Genomic DNA, 16,298 nt, shown 5'->3' with positions numbered 1-16,298 from the left:
TATATGGGCGAGGCTCCCTGATTCCTCCCACATGCCCCAAAGACGTGAAAAGGAGGAAGCCCGATAAAACGACCTCACTCCTGGTCGCGAGGGGGAGGGAGATGGGGGGGGAAGGGAAGGAATTTATCTTCAATTGGCTGAGTCACATTTCGTGACAACCGCTTTTGTTTTGTCCCTTTCGAATTTCCGTCCTTCCTCCTTTTCACGCGGCGAGGGAAGAGCGTCCTCGCACGTTGTGCGGCTGACACGGCGTCTTCGCTGATTGGATTCTCTCCCACGAGGCCCCTCTGCTGATTGGTCGAGGCGCGCGCGGCCGCTTTCGCTCCCCCAGCGAGCTTGGAGAGGTGGACGCGGGGCAAGAAATGAGGACGGCTCGGGTTGCTATAGCTGCGGCGAAGAGGCCGAGGAGGTGAGGAAGCGGAAACGGCCGAAGCGAACCCGGACAGCAAAGCATTGTGGGTAATGCTTCCCTCTCTCTCCCCCCCCCTCTCCTTTTGGAGAGCGGAGTTTGTGTGTCGTTTCCCGAAAGGATGGGAAAGAAAGGCCGGGTTGTATAAGAAGCGCTTAACGCAGTGTTTCCCAATTTTGGCAACTTGAAGATGTCCGGACTTCAACTCCCAGAATTCCCCAGCCAGCATTCTGGGAGTTGAAGTCCGGACATCTTCAAGTTACCAAGGTTGGGAAACACTGACTTAATGTGTGAATATTGCGGCCCCGAGTAACCGGGGTTAATGGGAGCAGGAAGTTATGCGAACAACTTCCCGTAGCCTCACTTCTCACTTTTTGCGGTGGGTTATGGGCGTTGTGGGTTAGCTTCTGAGTTGGGCCGACATAGACTACGGAGCCCGCTCTTGTGCGATAAGGGGAAATGGCGAGGGGTGGTTCTGCTCCTCTCAGCAACTTCTACTCAGCAAAGTGGCCAAAGCGCATCATCAATCCTTCAGATGCGATTGGACTACAACTCTTTGACAGCTCGAGCAGCGCAGCCGGTGATGAGGGATGCTGGGAATTGTAGTTCAGCAGAGAGAGCCGCGGCCTATTTGTGGTGAATGGTCGTTTGGAAGGGAATATAAATCCATCTGTCACAACATACAGCAGTCACAGTGCCATCCTTCGTATACCTAATAAAAGAAGTGGGGGGGTTATTCCTTTGGGTCTGTTCTCCCCTGTCTTTCTGTTCTTCCTGGAAATAAACAACACTAAAATGGTGATAATGTGTTTGTAGACGGTAAAGGTTCCCCTCGCACATATGTGTTAATCGTTCCTGACTCTAGGGGGCGGTACTCATTTCCGTTTCAAAGCCGAAGAGCCAGCATTGTCCGAAGAAGTCTTCGTGGTCATGACTAAACACCGAAGGCGCATGGAGCGCTATTACCTTCCCACCAAAGGTTGTTCCTATTTTTCTACCTGCATTTTTTGCATGCTTTCGAACTGCTAGGTTGGCAGAAGCTGGGACAAGTAACGGGAGCTCACTCTATTATGCAGCGCTGGGGATTCGAACCACCAACCTTTCTGATCGACAAGCTCAGCGTCTTGGCCACTAAGCCATTTTGTAGACACTAACTACAACAAAAATTGTGTACAACGTAAACTGTCAGCAAACAGCACTCCTTACTAGCACCAATGAGGTTACCTAATTAGGGTAAGGAAACGTCTGCAAGAAAACAAGAAAGTTCAAGAGAGTACCAAGGACACCCCGCCCCCATTTCAACCCTGAGCTGCAAATATTCGCCTTTATTGGTAACAAAATGCTTTGTTGATTAGATTTGTGTGTACCGCCATGTTGACTAGAAGTGACTTAGGGAGGCTTACAAACATTTAAAACTGGTAAACATTAAAATAATTTTTACTATTATTATAAACTTTTATTCATTAAACATAAAACTCACTCAACTGAACATTTAAAAATGTGTCACAAATACCGTTGACTGGTGCTAATGGTTGATACGGGTTGCTGCCAACGTCTTAGGTGTCAACCAAGTATCTTCTTAAAATATATGATGTCTGCAGTTTTTTGCAGTTCGGCTGGTGTTATTGCAGGAAACTGCAATTTCTTGAGGTGTTTTGTAAAATTCTTGGACATGGTATCAAGTGCTCCAATGACAATGGGTATCACTGTTACATGTTTCACCCATAGCCGTGTAGTTTCAATGACCAGGTCTGTTCTGTAGGGAGAACGAGGCAGACAGGGACTGAGGCAAGGCAGGTTGAAGCTAACACAACCTTTATTAACAGTGACAAACAGCTCATAAGTACGGCAAATCTCAGATCGCCAAACAGCGGCAAAAGACAGCTGACAGCTCTTTTATAGTCGAGCTGTCAGGCGTGTAACCAATCAGGTAGCTGGATTCTCCCGCCGGCAGGCTGCTGCGTCTTAGCCAATCAGGAGTAGGCAATGCAAGTCTATGGCAGGGAAAGTTCAGTACATAACAAGGTCATGATATTATTATTATTATTATTATTATTATTATTATTATTTTCTTCCTCTTCTTCCTCCTCCTCCTCCTCCTCCTCCTCCTCCTCCTCCTCCTCCTCCTCCTCCTCCTCCTCCTCCTCCTCCTCCTCCTCCTCCTCCTCCTCCTCCTCCTCTTCTTCTTCTTCTTCTTCTTCTTCTTCTTCTTCTTCTTCTTCTTTTTCTTTGATGAAATTTACAATTGAAATGTGAGGAGGAAGGTAGCACAAAGTACATGGGGAGAGGTGGGACCTTCTCTTAATCCTGATGGCCACCTCCAAGTGGTGCATCTCTATTGGGGGTCAACTGGCAGAGCCAGATCTTCAGGCTCTTTTGGGAAGCCAGAAGGGAGGGCATGGATCGCATCTCAGGGAGGGTGTGTATCAGAGGTGATATTCAGCCAGTTCTGACAGGTCCTAGAGAACCGGAGCGGAAATTTTGAGAGTGGGGAGGGAATGGGGATTTTGCAGTATCCTTTCCCTGCCACACGATGCCACACCCACAGAACTAGTAGTAAAAAAACTTGAATCCCACCACTGGTGTGTGTGTACTTCATTCTAAAATGCAAGCACTATGCCAGAAAAGGCTCTTCTGGGCTCTGTCAGCTGAAAATCTTAGGCCAACGGGGCCTTTTCTGCCAGCATGGGTGGTTCCTCAGAGAGCCTGAACCCATGTCATGAAGGGCTGCAAAGGTGATAACCATCACCTTGAATTGTACCTGGATTCAAGATAGCATCCACTGTAACATGGGCCAACCTATGACCCCCCCCCCCCAAATCCCCTGCCTGCCTCATTCTGTACTAGTTGTAATTTCTGAATATTCTTCAAAGGTAACCTCATGTAGACTGCATTGCAGTAGCCCAGGCATGAAAGGATCAGGGCTTGAGTGACTGAGCATTTTTAAGTGTGGTTTTTCCCAAAAATAGGGGAAGATGTGTTAAGACTACAATTCCCCAATTCCAGTTAGTATAGCAATTTATAACTTAAGCTATGAATTTGGGAATTTTGATTCTGTGTCAGAGAGCTGAAGGTAGGTTGGCATATAACACTTCCTTAAGTAAGAACGTAGTTCTGCTTAATTGTGAGACATGCATGTTTAACTAGAAGTAAACCTTACAGAGTACAATTACTAAAGGTACTCTCAAAAATTGGTGGCTGCTTTATTTTTGTTTCCAGGATATCTCAGTTTCTTCAGTGGCAATTAATGCACACTTAATACATTTGGGCGACACATTTTAGTATTAGAGAAATTTTATTACGATTTTTCCTAGGCTTTACTTCTGATTTAATTTCTAGTTGAAAAAAAGACAATATATTTGGTCCAATTTTGTTTCATACTGTGGTGCTAAAATAAATTAGACTTTAGGATAGCATTTGTGATATATCTGATAGCTGAATATTATTTCTTTTCCAAGTTAAAGCTGGACACGTAATCCACTATTAGGCACCTAAAGGTTGAGTCTTAGATCGTAAATAATGTATTATTAAGAGAGCCACTTTGGTGTAGTGATTAAGGTGCTGGCCTAGAAACAAAGAGACTGAATTCTAGTTCTATCTTAGGCATGAAAGCCAGTCACTCTCTCAGACCAACCTACCTTATAGGGTTGTTGTTGTGGGGAAAACAGGAAGAGTAAGAATTATTAGATTTATTTGACACCTTGAGTTATTTATAAAGCAATGTGGGGGGGAAATCTAATGTATAATATCATTCTATTTAATGCCTTTATGTTTTTGATCTGACAGTGCCTCTTGTTTGGAAACAGCACCACTAGAATAATTCAAATCCAGCTGTAGCAGACACCCTTTTCAGAATGCTACATCTCTGTAGAGGGAAATTAAATTATTAATACCAGCTGCAGTTTTTTAATTCCATTTTTTAAATGAGCAGTGCATAGTTTTGAGAGTAAGCCTTCCTGAATTCAGTATGTGTGTGTATGTGTGTGTGTATATATATATATGCCGAGTCTATCTATCTGAATGTTCAGTTTTTAAAAATGGTCATGTAATCCTTCAGTAAATAATTGTGCAGCAGTATACGATATAACCATAGAAAGTATGAGAATAAACAAGACAAGGAAAAACAAATGGCAACTTCTGGAATTATTTCCAACCCCTCAAAAGTAGTTTGGATATAGGTCACCTGACCAAGAGGAAGGACTCCGAATGGAGTAGCCAGCAACATTTTAATGCACTGTGCAATTGCCTCCACCATAAGGATACATTTGGGCCGGGGGGGGGGGGGGGGATTCGGCCTTTTTTGTTGTCTACCCCAGTCTTTCTTTGCTGGCTTCTCTCTTCCCTGCCTCCCCTCCACACATATTCTGTTTAGTTAGGGAGAGTATCTCGTTTTGGTTGCTCAGTGACTGCTGAGCGCGTCGATCAGAAAGGTCGGCAGTTGGGCAATTCAAATCCCTAGTGCCGCATAATGGAATGAGCTCCCGTTAGTTGTCTCAGCTTCTGCCAACCTAGCAGTTTGAAAGCATGTAAAATGCAAGTAATAAAATAGGGACCACCTTTGGTGGGAAGGTAACAGCGTTCTGTGTGCCTTCGACATTGAGTCGTGCTGACCACATGACCACGGAGATGTCTTCGGACAGTGCTGGCTCTTCGGCTTTGAAATGGAGATGAGCAGGCTTTGAAACGGAGATGAGCACCGCCCCCTAGAGTCAGGAACGACTAGCACATATGTGCGAGGGGAACCTTTACTTTTATCTTGCTTTTGGAAAATCAGCCTTTTTACATAACTTCTTTCCAATATTCTGTTGGGTTAAAATTGCATGTTACTCATAATTTATTCCCTTATCGGGAGTTATTGTATGCAGTGCTTTCCTCACTTTCTCTCCTCTGAGTGTAACATTTGAACATGAGCGATCTTCTCTGATTAGAAATGGAATGCATTAATATTGTAGATATTCTCTGCCTGCTTTTCTAAAGACTTCTATTGATAATTAGGATAATCAGATTGCTTGACACATGTACAGAACTCAGTTGATTTCATCTTACACTTTGGTTCAAATTTAGGACTAAAAGAAGAGCTTATTGTACTCACTAAGTGAATATTTCTACTATATTTCTACTGCATGGAAAATTAAGGTTTGTACTTTCCCCCCCTCCGCTATACAGATAAACGCCCACGATGAATTTTGAAGGTCTTGATCCAGCCCTTGCAGAGTATGTTCCTTCCCTACATCCTGCCCTAGATCCCCACCTCAACCCAAGCCTGTTACAGAATGTGGAGCTGGATCCAGAGGGAGTCCCTCTGGAGGGCATTGCTGTGCCTGACTCAGTGCACATCATGGAGGGCATGTATTCTGAACTCCACACCGTTGTTTCAGAAGTTGGTGTACCTGTTTCCTTCTCCCACTTTGACCTACACGAAGAAATGCTCTGGGTTGGAAACCATGGAGTAAGTAGGCTTTTTGTTTGTGTGCCAGGTTTGATTAACATTGATTATATGTTTGTGTTAGAGCAGTAGACCATACACTGAGGAAGGATGGACTTCAAATTAACTTGGTGGCCTTGATGGATGCTTTTAGGAAAAGATAGAACACAGTCTTTGAAATTGAAACCGATGAATGGTTTGTAACTTAGTTGCTTTGTGATCTCACTATATTTGACCAAATAGTGACAGCTAAGTTAGCCAAAGGAAGAATAAGCTAAGATTAATTGACTTAGCGGATAGTATTACATATTTGAGTAGGTGAAAGAAACAGATGATTTCATGAGAATAAAAGGGAAGCTGGCCCTTTGATGGAGAAGACAGTGAATTGGGCACATTTGGTTTGTTTTTTTAAAAGTCTCCCTCAGTGTACTATCTGCACGTTCAGCCCATTGTTGGAAAAAGGTTGATTGACTTGCCTCTCTTTGTTTCAGGGTCATGCCACTTCTTTCTTTGGTCCAGCCCTGGAACGGTATTCTTCCTTCCAGGTACACAGCAGTGACGACATTCGACAAATCCAAAGCCTGGAAAATGGTGTGCTCTTTCTGACCAAAAACAACCTAAAATACATGTCAAGAGGTGGGCTCATAATCTTCGATTACCTGTAAGTAGCTTCTATTTATGGGGGCTCCTGGATGATTGCAAGATACTTATAGTTTCCTTTAGCCTTTTCTTTATATTCAGCAAGAGGTTTTAGCCTGCTTCCTACAAAACCTTGAATATAATTCTTAGAAAAACCTCGCACTGAATTGCATTTTCAGCATGACAGAATTTAAGAGAAATCTAATTTAAAAGGTTGTGCAAACTTCGTAAATCAGGGAACATTCCCACATACTACTTCAATATTTAGTTTCTTCCTGAGCAATGCTAGACTTAGTCTTGGAAATGTGTGCCTTTCCAGAGGTTAGTTTGGCAGTTCTTGGACGTGAATGGTGCACACCGGAGATGGATTGAGATTTTGTAAATGTATTTATCATATATTTATTATCACAACTTATGTAGCCTTCTATTTCTAGAAACTCTGAGCAGCTTGTAGTATTTATAAGACTAAAAACAAAACTGATTGTATAATCACTTTGAAAGAATTCAAGGATATTTGACAATAATTTACTCAGAGGTATTTCTTAAGATTGTTACTATAAAAATGAATTTAAAAGAGAAGAAAGAAGAGGATACAACTGATAATGAGGCTGTTTTGGATATGGATTTAAAAATGACAGGCTACAAAAATGATGCTAACAAAGAAGTTATAAGGACTTGCAAATGAAACTGGCTGATGTTTTAATAGTTAGAAGAGACACACAAATAATAAATCTAAAGAGTACCTTGAATGTGTGGATTTCAATTCAGAAAAGTGAGTTGGACAAGTTTTTTTAGAGAAGGAAAACGAATTAGCTTTTTTTCTTAAAAGAAATAAACATCAAGATTTTAAAAAGCAAAACAAAGGATTATAAAATTGGTTTATTCAATTAAGGTTAAATTATATTTTTTTCTTCAAGTAGCTTTTAATGCATTATTCTTGACCAGGAATAAATGATGAGACTTTAACGATCTGTTTACAGATAAGGCACGACAAGAAGAATTTTTGTTTCATGTTTAGAAAAAGTGATAAAAAAGGCAAGTGCTTAACTTGTGACAGAATTTCTGTGAGAAGATGAAGAAGAATTTTTGTTTCATGTTTAGAAAAAGTGATAATAAAGGCAAGTGCTTAACTTGTGACAGAATTTCTGTGAGAAGATGAAGAGAAAATGATAAAAATAATAATTTGTGGGATATTATTTGAAGGGATTAAGTATCAAGATTTTCAATACATTGTTATTTCTGGTGGTTGTTAATGGAATTTTTGTTGACTAAAATTGAATGATGAGACTTTGAAGATTTGTTTACAGATATAAGATAAGGAACTAAGAGATTTTTTGGCTTTATTTTTAGAGAAATTATTGTGTAAAGAAAAGGAAAAGAATATGAAATTGATTTATTTGTTTAAGGTTAATACACACACACACATAAATTCTGATCATTCTCAATGCAGTTTTACTGATTAAAATTGAACGATGAGTATTATTTCTGATGGATAAAAGATGAAATATAGAAGGAAAATACTTTTGGTTGAAAAATTGTTATATATTTTTAGCATTGATTTTTTTTACCTTTGTGTTTTTAAAGTTCAATAAAAATTATGATTAAAAATGGATATTTAGGCACTAAATCATGATGTTGGTCTTTCTTGAAATTACATGTCCTTATAAGACACATTTAGAATTCTCCCCCCAATTTTTGCTCTTGGGTCACCCTCTTTTTGTTCTGAACGCATCCATTTTATGGAGTTCACTCTACAGCAGGGGTGTCCAAACTTGGGAACTTTAAGACTTGTGGACTTCAACTCCCAGAATTCTGGGAGTTGAAGTCCACAAGTCTTAAAGTTCCCAAGTTTGGACACCCCTGCTCTACAGTATATAATTTTTAATACATTATTAAAATAATAAAATATATAAAGGTCTACATTGAGTTATAATAATGAAGTGAAACAGGAATTAAGTCTATTCCATGATTAAATTAACCAAACATAACAAACAATAAACAATCCATATTTATTTATATTTCTTAACTGTCCTCCGTACACTCTGGGCAGTGTGTATATGGTAAGTATAAATGCCTGTGCAAAATCACTTCATTTATTTAGCTTATTGAATCTGGATTGTGTAACAGCATAATATTCAGTCTTTTTAGAGCAAAAGACTTTTGAAATGTAGAGAACGAAGGAAGTTGCCTTTCTTTCCAGTTAAATCTAATTATCCTCTTTGGTAAACCCCAAGTTTGATAAAGCCCAAGATCATTATAAGACAAGAGATTCTATATTGTAGGAATCATGTAGCTTATCATACAAAGATTGAGAGGGGATTTGGGTCCACAAAATGTTGTTCATTGTTGACTGACGGAAAAGACAGAATCTCAGAAGCATGATGTGGGCTTTTTCATTTTATTTATTTATTTATTTTATTTATTTATTTTCTTCGCATTTCTAGACCGCCCCCTCTCCCAAAAAGGACTCGGGGCAGTGTACAGTCCACACAACAAATCACAAGTATTAAATACAAATATAAATACAGATATAAATACACATAAGGAGGAGGTTAAAAATTTAAAAGAACTGTACGGAAGAATATAAATATGGTTCTAAAAACCCTAAAATCAGTTAAATTTAAAACCGTACCCTATAAATAACCAGGTAAGAATATGTTTCTAGGAGGTAACAGTTGTCACAATTATAATTATGCCAGGCCAGCTAATCGAAACAGGTGAGTCTTCAATTTTTGTCGGAAGGAGCAGAAGTCTGTGGTGGTTCTGATATCGGGGGGGAGGTCATTCCAGAGGGTTGGGCCCATCACAGAGAAGGCTCTACTCCTTGGCGCCGCCCGCTGGCATTGCCTAGTGGACGGCACCTGGAGAAGCCCCTCCCTGTGAGAGCGGATTGGCCGCAGGGATGTATGTGGGAGGATGTGATCCCGCAAGTAACTAGGTCCTGTGCCATGGAGCGCTTTAAAGATGGTAATCAGGACCTTGAAACGCACCCGAAAAACCACAGGTAGCCAGTGCAGCTCGCGCAGGAGTGGTGTTACATGGGAGTATCTAGAGCTCCCCATGACAACCCGCGCGGCCGCGTTCTGGACTAGCTGCAGTCTCCGGGCACGTCCCAAGGGAAGCCCCATGTAGAGAGCGTTACAGTAGTCTAGGCGAGACGTCACCAGCGCATGAGTGACTGTGCGTAGGGCATCCCGATCCAGAAGGGGGCGCAATTGGCGCACCAGGCGAACCTGGTGGAACACCCCCCTTGCCACGGCTGCCACATGGTCATCCATTGACAGCCGGGCATCTAGGAGGACGCCCAAATTGTGCGCCCGTTCCACAGGGGGCAATTGCTCGCCCCCTATGGCCAGCGATGGGGTCAGCTGGCTGAACCGAGGTGCCGGTAGCCACAGCCACTCAGTCTTGGAGGGGTTGAGTTTGAGTCTGTTGTCCCCCATCCAGACCCCGGCGGCTTCCAAACACCGGGACATCACTTCAATGCTTCTGATGCATTGCATGCCATAGCCTATTATTTCCTATTTGAAAAATCCCACAGAAACTGTAGCTTAGATTTCACAATCTGACCTTTTCAGGAAGAATAAGGGGCAATGTCAATATCTGTGATGATGACCACAGGGAGTTTTTGGGTTGGGTGGTTTTTTTTTTTTTTTTGGTGATGTAGTATTGTCTATATTTACTTAAAAGGTATAAGAAAATCCTGTGTGAATTGAAGATATCAATTAGATCTGGCCTCAACTAATTCCCTTTTTCTCCTGAAGCATGGATGAAAGTGAGGACATGCACAGCCTTTTACTGACTGATCCTGGCACTTTGCTTGTTGGAGGCCTAACCAGCCATGTGATTGAAATAGACCTCAACACAGTGCAAGAAACTCAGAAGGTACCATGTCATTTTACTGTGGAATTGATCCAGTGGTGGGTTACGATCGGTACGTCCCAGTACAGGCGTACCGGTCCCTCCTGGGAGCGTTCTGGTATGGTGCTCTGGAGGGCCCACCTGCCCTCCTTACCTGTATTTGAGCCGATCGGGGCTTAAACATACACGCACAGAGTGTACGGCACCATCGCGGGCGGTAAGTATGCATGCATGCGCTGCGCGCATGTTGTGCACATGCATATGGTGGACGCCCAGCCCCGTTGCACAGTACCGGTTGCAATGCGATCCGGAACCCACCATTAAATTGATCATAAGAATCTCAGATTGCTACACAGCGTGGGTTGGTAAAACGCAGCTAGCTATCTGGTGAAAGCGAGAAGAGTTTCTACTGAAATGTCAATTTTTCTCAGCCTTATAAACAAACTGTGAGTCTAAAGCAGAAGATATTAGCTCATGTTAGAGAGAGATAATTCATTGAGAAATACTATTCCCTCCCAGTGATAATTTTTTAGACAGTACTGGTTCTTGTTATGACCAATGTAAATACCAATACTACTTCTCTCTCTCCCCTGAAGAGGTACTGTTGAAATAAAAATCATGTTCTGCTCATAAAAATTTTGGGTATGTGAAATTAAATTGCATATTTCAAAACAAAAATGTTATCTGTGTTTTGAATGTTAAGAATAAGATCATAATACAAAATCACAATACAAATATGAATCAGGGTGAGTTTCAAAACTTTTTACTATCTATTTTGTGGGCGTGGCCTATTTTGTGGGCATGGCCTGGTGGTCATGTGACTAGATGGGCATGGCCAACTTTATGTCACTCACCAGGAGATGTCATGGATTGGATAAAATGTGGTGAAGCGCACTTAACAACGCTCTTGCTCAGCAACCAAAATTTTGGGCTCAATTATAGTCATAAGTCAAGGACTATCTCTGCCTTCCTCTGCATGGCAGCCTTGTCCTAGTAAACTTCTTCTCCTTTCTGGCAATTTTCCTCTCTGTTAGAGGCACCTAAATAATCCAAACAATGTAAGGTTTCCTGCTGTAGCAGGGGCTTGGACTAGATGACCTCTGAGTAGTCTTCTAGCCCTAAATTGCTGTGCTGTGCTGTTTCTTTCTTTCCTTCCTTCCTTCCTTCCTTCCTTCCTTCCTTCCTTCCTTCCTTCCTTTCTTTCTTTCTTTCTTTCTTTCTTTCTCCCTTCCCTATGTTGGAAGCAACCCCTCACCCCAACAGCTTTTCAATTTAAATCAGGACTCCAAAATTTGCAGCTTTAAGACTTGTGGACTTCAACTCCCAGAATTCCACAGCCAGGCATGCTCAGTTCCAATTTAAAGCGACAGCATTTGCTTTTCTACTTTGCTGAATCTCCCATGAATTTCCTTCTTTTTCTTTCTTTCTTTCTTTCTTTTTCTCTTTCTTTCTCCCTCCCCTTCCTTTCTCCCTCCCTCTCTCTCTCTTACTTTTTAAAACTTTTTTTCTGAACCAGCAGTTTCAGTTTCAGTTTTATTAGATTTATAGACCGCCCCCTCTCCCCGAAGGGACTCGGGGCGGTGCAGGGAAAAAACCTTTTTAAAAAGAAGCTTCTGATGAAGCTTCTGACACGAGGTAGGGGGGCATGGCCAAGCCATCATTTTTACCACCGGTCCTATCTGGTACACCAGATTTTCACTACCTCTTCTGGCATACCAGGCAGGACCGGGAGGAACCCACCTCTGATATGAGTAGAAGAAAAAAGGGATCACAATTGTAGTGTTGTTGTTAGTTGCGAAGTTGTGTCCGACCCATCATGACCCCATGGACAATGTTCCTCCAGGCCTTCCTATCTTCTATCATCCTCTGGAGTCCATTCAAGCTCACGCCGACTTCTTCAGTGACTCCATCCAGCCACCTCATTCTCTGTCATCCCCTTCTTCTTTTGCCCATAATCTTTCCCAGCATTAGGCTCTTCTCCAGTGAGTCCTTCCTTCTCATTAGGTGGCCAAAGTATTTGAGTTTCATCTTCAGGATCTGGCCTTCTAAAGAGCAGTCAGGGTTGATGTCCTCTAGGACTGACCGGTTTGATCGCCTTGCAGTCCAAGGGACTCAGTAGTGTAGTGTAATGTAGTGTAATGGTAGTATAGCAACACTCTTTTCCTGGCAGTTGGTGGATGTTTTGGTTAAAAAGGAACAACAGCTTAAATTTTCCCTGTCCCAGTTTTTTTTAAAACTCCAGCTTATATCTGTATCTCTATCCCTTTTAGTATTCGGTGGAAATTCCTGGAGTTACAATTATGAGACAGTCCAACCGTTTCTTCTTTTGTGGTCACACATCAGGAAAGGTAATATCAACCTCCTTATTGCAACCTCTTGGGTTCCGAGAGCTATAAGCAGCTCTCATATAATATATCTTAGGCTTTTTCATTAGGTTTCCCTGCGTGATCTCCGCACTTTTGCTGTAGAACATGAGTTTGATGCCTACTCGGGCAGTTTGTCCGATTTTGACGTCCACGGCAATCTGTTGGTGACGTGCGGCTTCTCCAGTCGAATGAATGGCCTAGCTTGTGATCGTTTCCTCAAGGTGTATGATTTACGCATGCTGCGAGCCATTACACCTCTGCAGGTCCATATTGACCCTCTGTTTCTGAAGTTTATTCCTACTTACACATCTCGCTTGGCCATCATCTCCCAGACAGGCAAGTAGGCAGCTGAATTGTCCTCTGGCCTCAAACTTTGATCGTCATTGTGCTGGAACTTTAGAATGTTACCGTATTTCATCAAAGCATAACCCTCGAAAATAAGCAAAGTCACGTGGGGAATGTTATGTTAGAAATCCAGAGAGAATTCATTTCTTCTTTGCTTTCTGTTCTAGGTCAATGTCAGTTCTGTGAACCTACTGGATTAGCCAATCCTGCTGACATATTTCATGTGAATACAGTGGGACAGCTAATAATGAGCTTTGATGTGTCATCCAGCAAACAAGCTATGGTTTTTGGAGACTCAGAAGGCTGTGTCCACTTGTGGGCTGATTCACCTGAGATCACCTTCAACGCCTACTCGCGGGAAACTGACTTTGCCTTACCTTGCATTGTGGATACCTTGCCCCACCTTGACTGGAACCAAGACCTCATGCCCTTGTCACTTATACCTGTACCTCTGACCACTGAGTCGCTGCTGTCTGACTGGCCTGCGGCCAATTCTATCCTCGCCCCCAGGTACTTCTTCAACCTAGGAGTGGTAAGAAGAGGATACAAGCTGTGTGAAAGTAGCATTGTTTGAGATGGGAAGTTTGGTGGCATCATCCTCACTGTTTGGGGAGCGTAGCATTAAAAGGAATGATTAGAAAGATTTTTTTAAATGATCGAATTATTGCCTATTTTGCAGACGAGCTCCACCTGTTGATCCAGATATCCTTCGGACCATGAAGAAAGTTGGCTTTATTGGATATGCTCCAAACCCCAGAACCAAGCTCCGGAATCAGGTAGCAAATTTGAGACCTGCTCATTTTATGCAGCGGCTATAAGTAAGTAAGTAATGACTGCCTCATAAGAGCTTGCTGTTTATACTTAAGTGGGGAATCCTACAAATACTACTGAATGAACACTCTCAGATTTCCATACCATGGACTACAGTGGCTCATGGTTGTTAAAAATTAGGAATCAGAGATGTCTGATGTTTAAAGGTCTTTCTCTCTGGTTGAGTCTGGAGTTAACATTATTGCAAAAAGGGTGGCATTGATATGTGGTTTAGAGCCAAGTGGAAAGAGAAAGGAGCAGCCCTATAGATTTGGGAGGTGAAGGGTTTGTTATTTTCAACAATATCTGATAGTTTTTGTGCATCTGCTTTGTCTTGGTGTTGGCGAACATAAAATCTGAAAAGATAAGTGGGCAAACTGAAAATGAGCATGTTCCTCTTTTCTACAGATTCCCTACCGCTTGAAGGAGCTTGACAATGAATTTGATAATTTCAGTCAAGTCCCTGAATCCCCCATAGGAAGAGAAGAGGAGCCACGGATCTACATGGTGGCAAAGAAGTACAGGAAGGTGCATTTTTAAGTGCTTCTCAGAATCTTCACCTTTTTCTTTAGAGAAAGGTTTAAATATACCCAAGGCTGCAGAGGTAGAAAAAAATTAAAACACCTGTCTTTTGTACCATACCTTATAAGTCTTGACCCCGTCTGGAAAAACATGCTGAGTTTCCTTCGTTAGATTATCACTATTTTTGAGCTAGGGCAGTGGTTCTCAACCTGCGGATCGCGACCCCTTTGGGGGTCGAACAACCCTTTCACAGGGGTCGCATAAGACCATCCACCTTCACCGGCGTTGCCCATGCTCAGGAGCACGTCCTGAAGCGGCAGGTGCATGAAGAGTGCTGGGTGGCGTAGCAGCCTCCTCCCGGCTCCGGGCGCAACCCAGATGCTGCCCCACCCGGTCTCCACACCAGGGAAAGGCTGAGGTGCTGAAGGGGGAGAGAGATGGGTTCTTCTGGGTGGCGGATCAGCCTAGGCTCCAACGGACATCCGGCTTCAGCCCAGTTGCCTGCACAGGGGCTCGAAGGAGCCCAGAGAACAGGAGACTGGCCGGGCAGTTGGGCCACCCGCTTCAGCTGGCGGGACGGGCTCTCGCCCAAGCAGGCACATGCCAGGATTAAAGCCGCCTGGACGCTGCCTTTGCTGCCCCCGCCACCGGTCCTGTCCTACGGGCTAAACTGAGCTTGGAGTCTTTTTGGCCCCCAGGAAGGGCTGGCAGGAGAGGTTGGAGGGGAGGCACCACCCACCCATTCCTTCTGTCCCGAGGAATTCCACTCAGGACAGAAGCACAGTTCGATGTAGTTTAAGCCTCTGTTTAAAATCCCATTTAAAGGGAAACTTCTTAATCTGTGTTAAATCGATTGAGGGAGGGAGGATTGGAAAGAAAGAAAGAAAAGGGAGGGAGGGAGGAATGGAAAGAAAGAAAGAAAAAAAGAAAGGGAGGAATGGAAAGAAAGAAAGAAGAAAAGGAAGGGAGGAATGGAAAGAAAGAGAAAGAAAGAAAGAAAGAAAGAAGAAGGAAGGAAGGAAGGAAGGAAGGAAGGAAGGAAGGAAGGAAGGAAGGAAGGAAGGAAAGGAAGGAAGAAAGAAAGAGAAAGAAAGAGAAAGAAAGAAAGAAAGAAAGAAAGAAAAAGAAAGAAGAAGAAGAAAACTGGGTGGGTGGATGGGGGGGGGGACGGAATGTAAAAAAAGTAAACTTAATAAAGTGAAGCTTATGTAAACCACAAACTGCTGCTGGAGGCAGGCAGGGAGGTTGTTTTATCCTGGAAAATCCCAGCCTGGCTGATCTTCTCCCAAACCAAGATTGGCAGATTAATCACTATGCTTATGTTCAATTTGTAATAATGAAAATACATCCTGCATATCATATATTTACATTGCGATTCATAACAGTAGCAAAATTACGGTTATGAAGTAGTAACGAAAATAATTTTATGGTTGTGGGTCACCACAACATGAGGAACTGTATTAAAGGGTCGCGGCATTTCAAAGGTTGAGAACCACTGAGCTAGGGAATAAGAAAAGCTAACCCTGAAATCTATGGTTACTATGGTAATATCACAAGCATAACGTTGAAACAGGGATTATGATCTGAACATTTTCTTGAATTAGGATCTTTTCGCAAGGCACCGTAGGGAAGTTTACGTGAAAGAGAAAATAGTATTGAAGGCCTCTGACTTACGCCGTTTTGCTAAGCTACCATAGGTGTACTGTCCTTGTGGCTTTGTAAGATTGTCACACCAGAACATTTTTTTTTTGGCTTGTCTTATTTAGGTCACAATAAAATATTCCAAGCTGGGCCTGGAAGATTTTGACTTCAAACATTACAATAAGACACTCTTTGCTGGTCTTGAGCCCCACATCCCAAATGCTTACTGCAATTGCATGATCCAGGTAAGCCCAGGGCTGTTTCTTATTTGTGACATGCC

At 42.6% G+C, this 16,298-nt stretch overlaps 1 protein-coding gene across 4 annotated transcripts in view; it reads left to right on the top strand.

Annotated features, from left to right (window-relative positions):
* Nucleotides 1-220: 220 nt before the first annotated feature.
* The window catches only part of PAN2 (poly(A) specific ribonuclease subunit PAN2), a 41,389-nt gene continuing 25,311 nt past the window's right edge, over nt 221-16,298 (top strand). Inside the window, exons 1-10 of one of the 4 annotated variants that reach the window (XM_081934162.1) lie at nt 221-409; nt 5,576-5,858; nt 6,326-6,495; nt 10,238-10,358; nt 12,605-12,682; nt 12,769-13,036; nt 13,213-13,555; nt 13,725-13,821; nt 14,264-14,383; nt 16,144-16,263. In XM_081934162.1, coding sequence (XP_081790288.1) covers nt 5,589-5,858; nt 6,326-6,495; nt 10,238-10,358; nt 12,605-12,682; nt 12,769-13,036; nt 13,213-13,555; nt 13,725-13,821; nt 14,264-14,383; nt 16,144-16,263 — 1,587 coding nt within the window. In that variant the 5' untranslated portion in view covers nt 221-409; nt 5,576-5,588. Of the gene's footprint in view, nt 460-5,575; nt 5,859-6,325; nt 6,496-7,453; nt 7,592-10,237; nt 10,359-12,604; nt 12,683-12,768; nt 13,037-13,212; nt 13,556-13,724; nt 13,822-14,263; nt 14,384-16,143; nt 16,264-16,298 lie in introns of those variants that run through there. The other 3 variants (XM_081934161.1, XM_081934160.1, XM_081934163.1) reach the window with 3 other exon arrangements.

This window comes from Natrix helvetica (assembly GCF_964273705.1).
Source record: "Natrix helvetica genome assembly, chromosome: 1".
Classification (NCBI taxonomy): domain Eukaryota; kingdom Metazoa; phylum Chordata; class Lepidosauria; order Squamata; family Natricidae; genus Natrix; species Natrix helvetica.
Note: the sequence above shows the minus strand (reverse complement) of the source record. Positions and strands in the feature narration are given on the sequence as shown.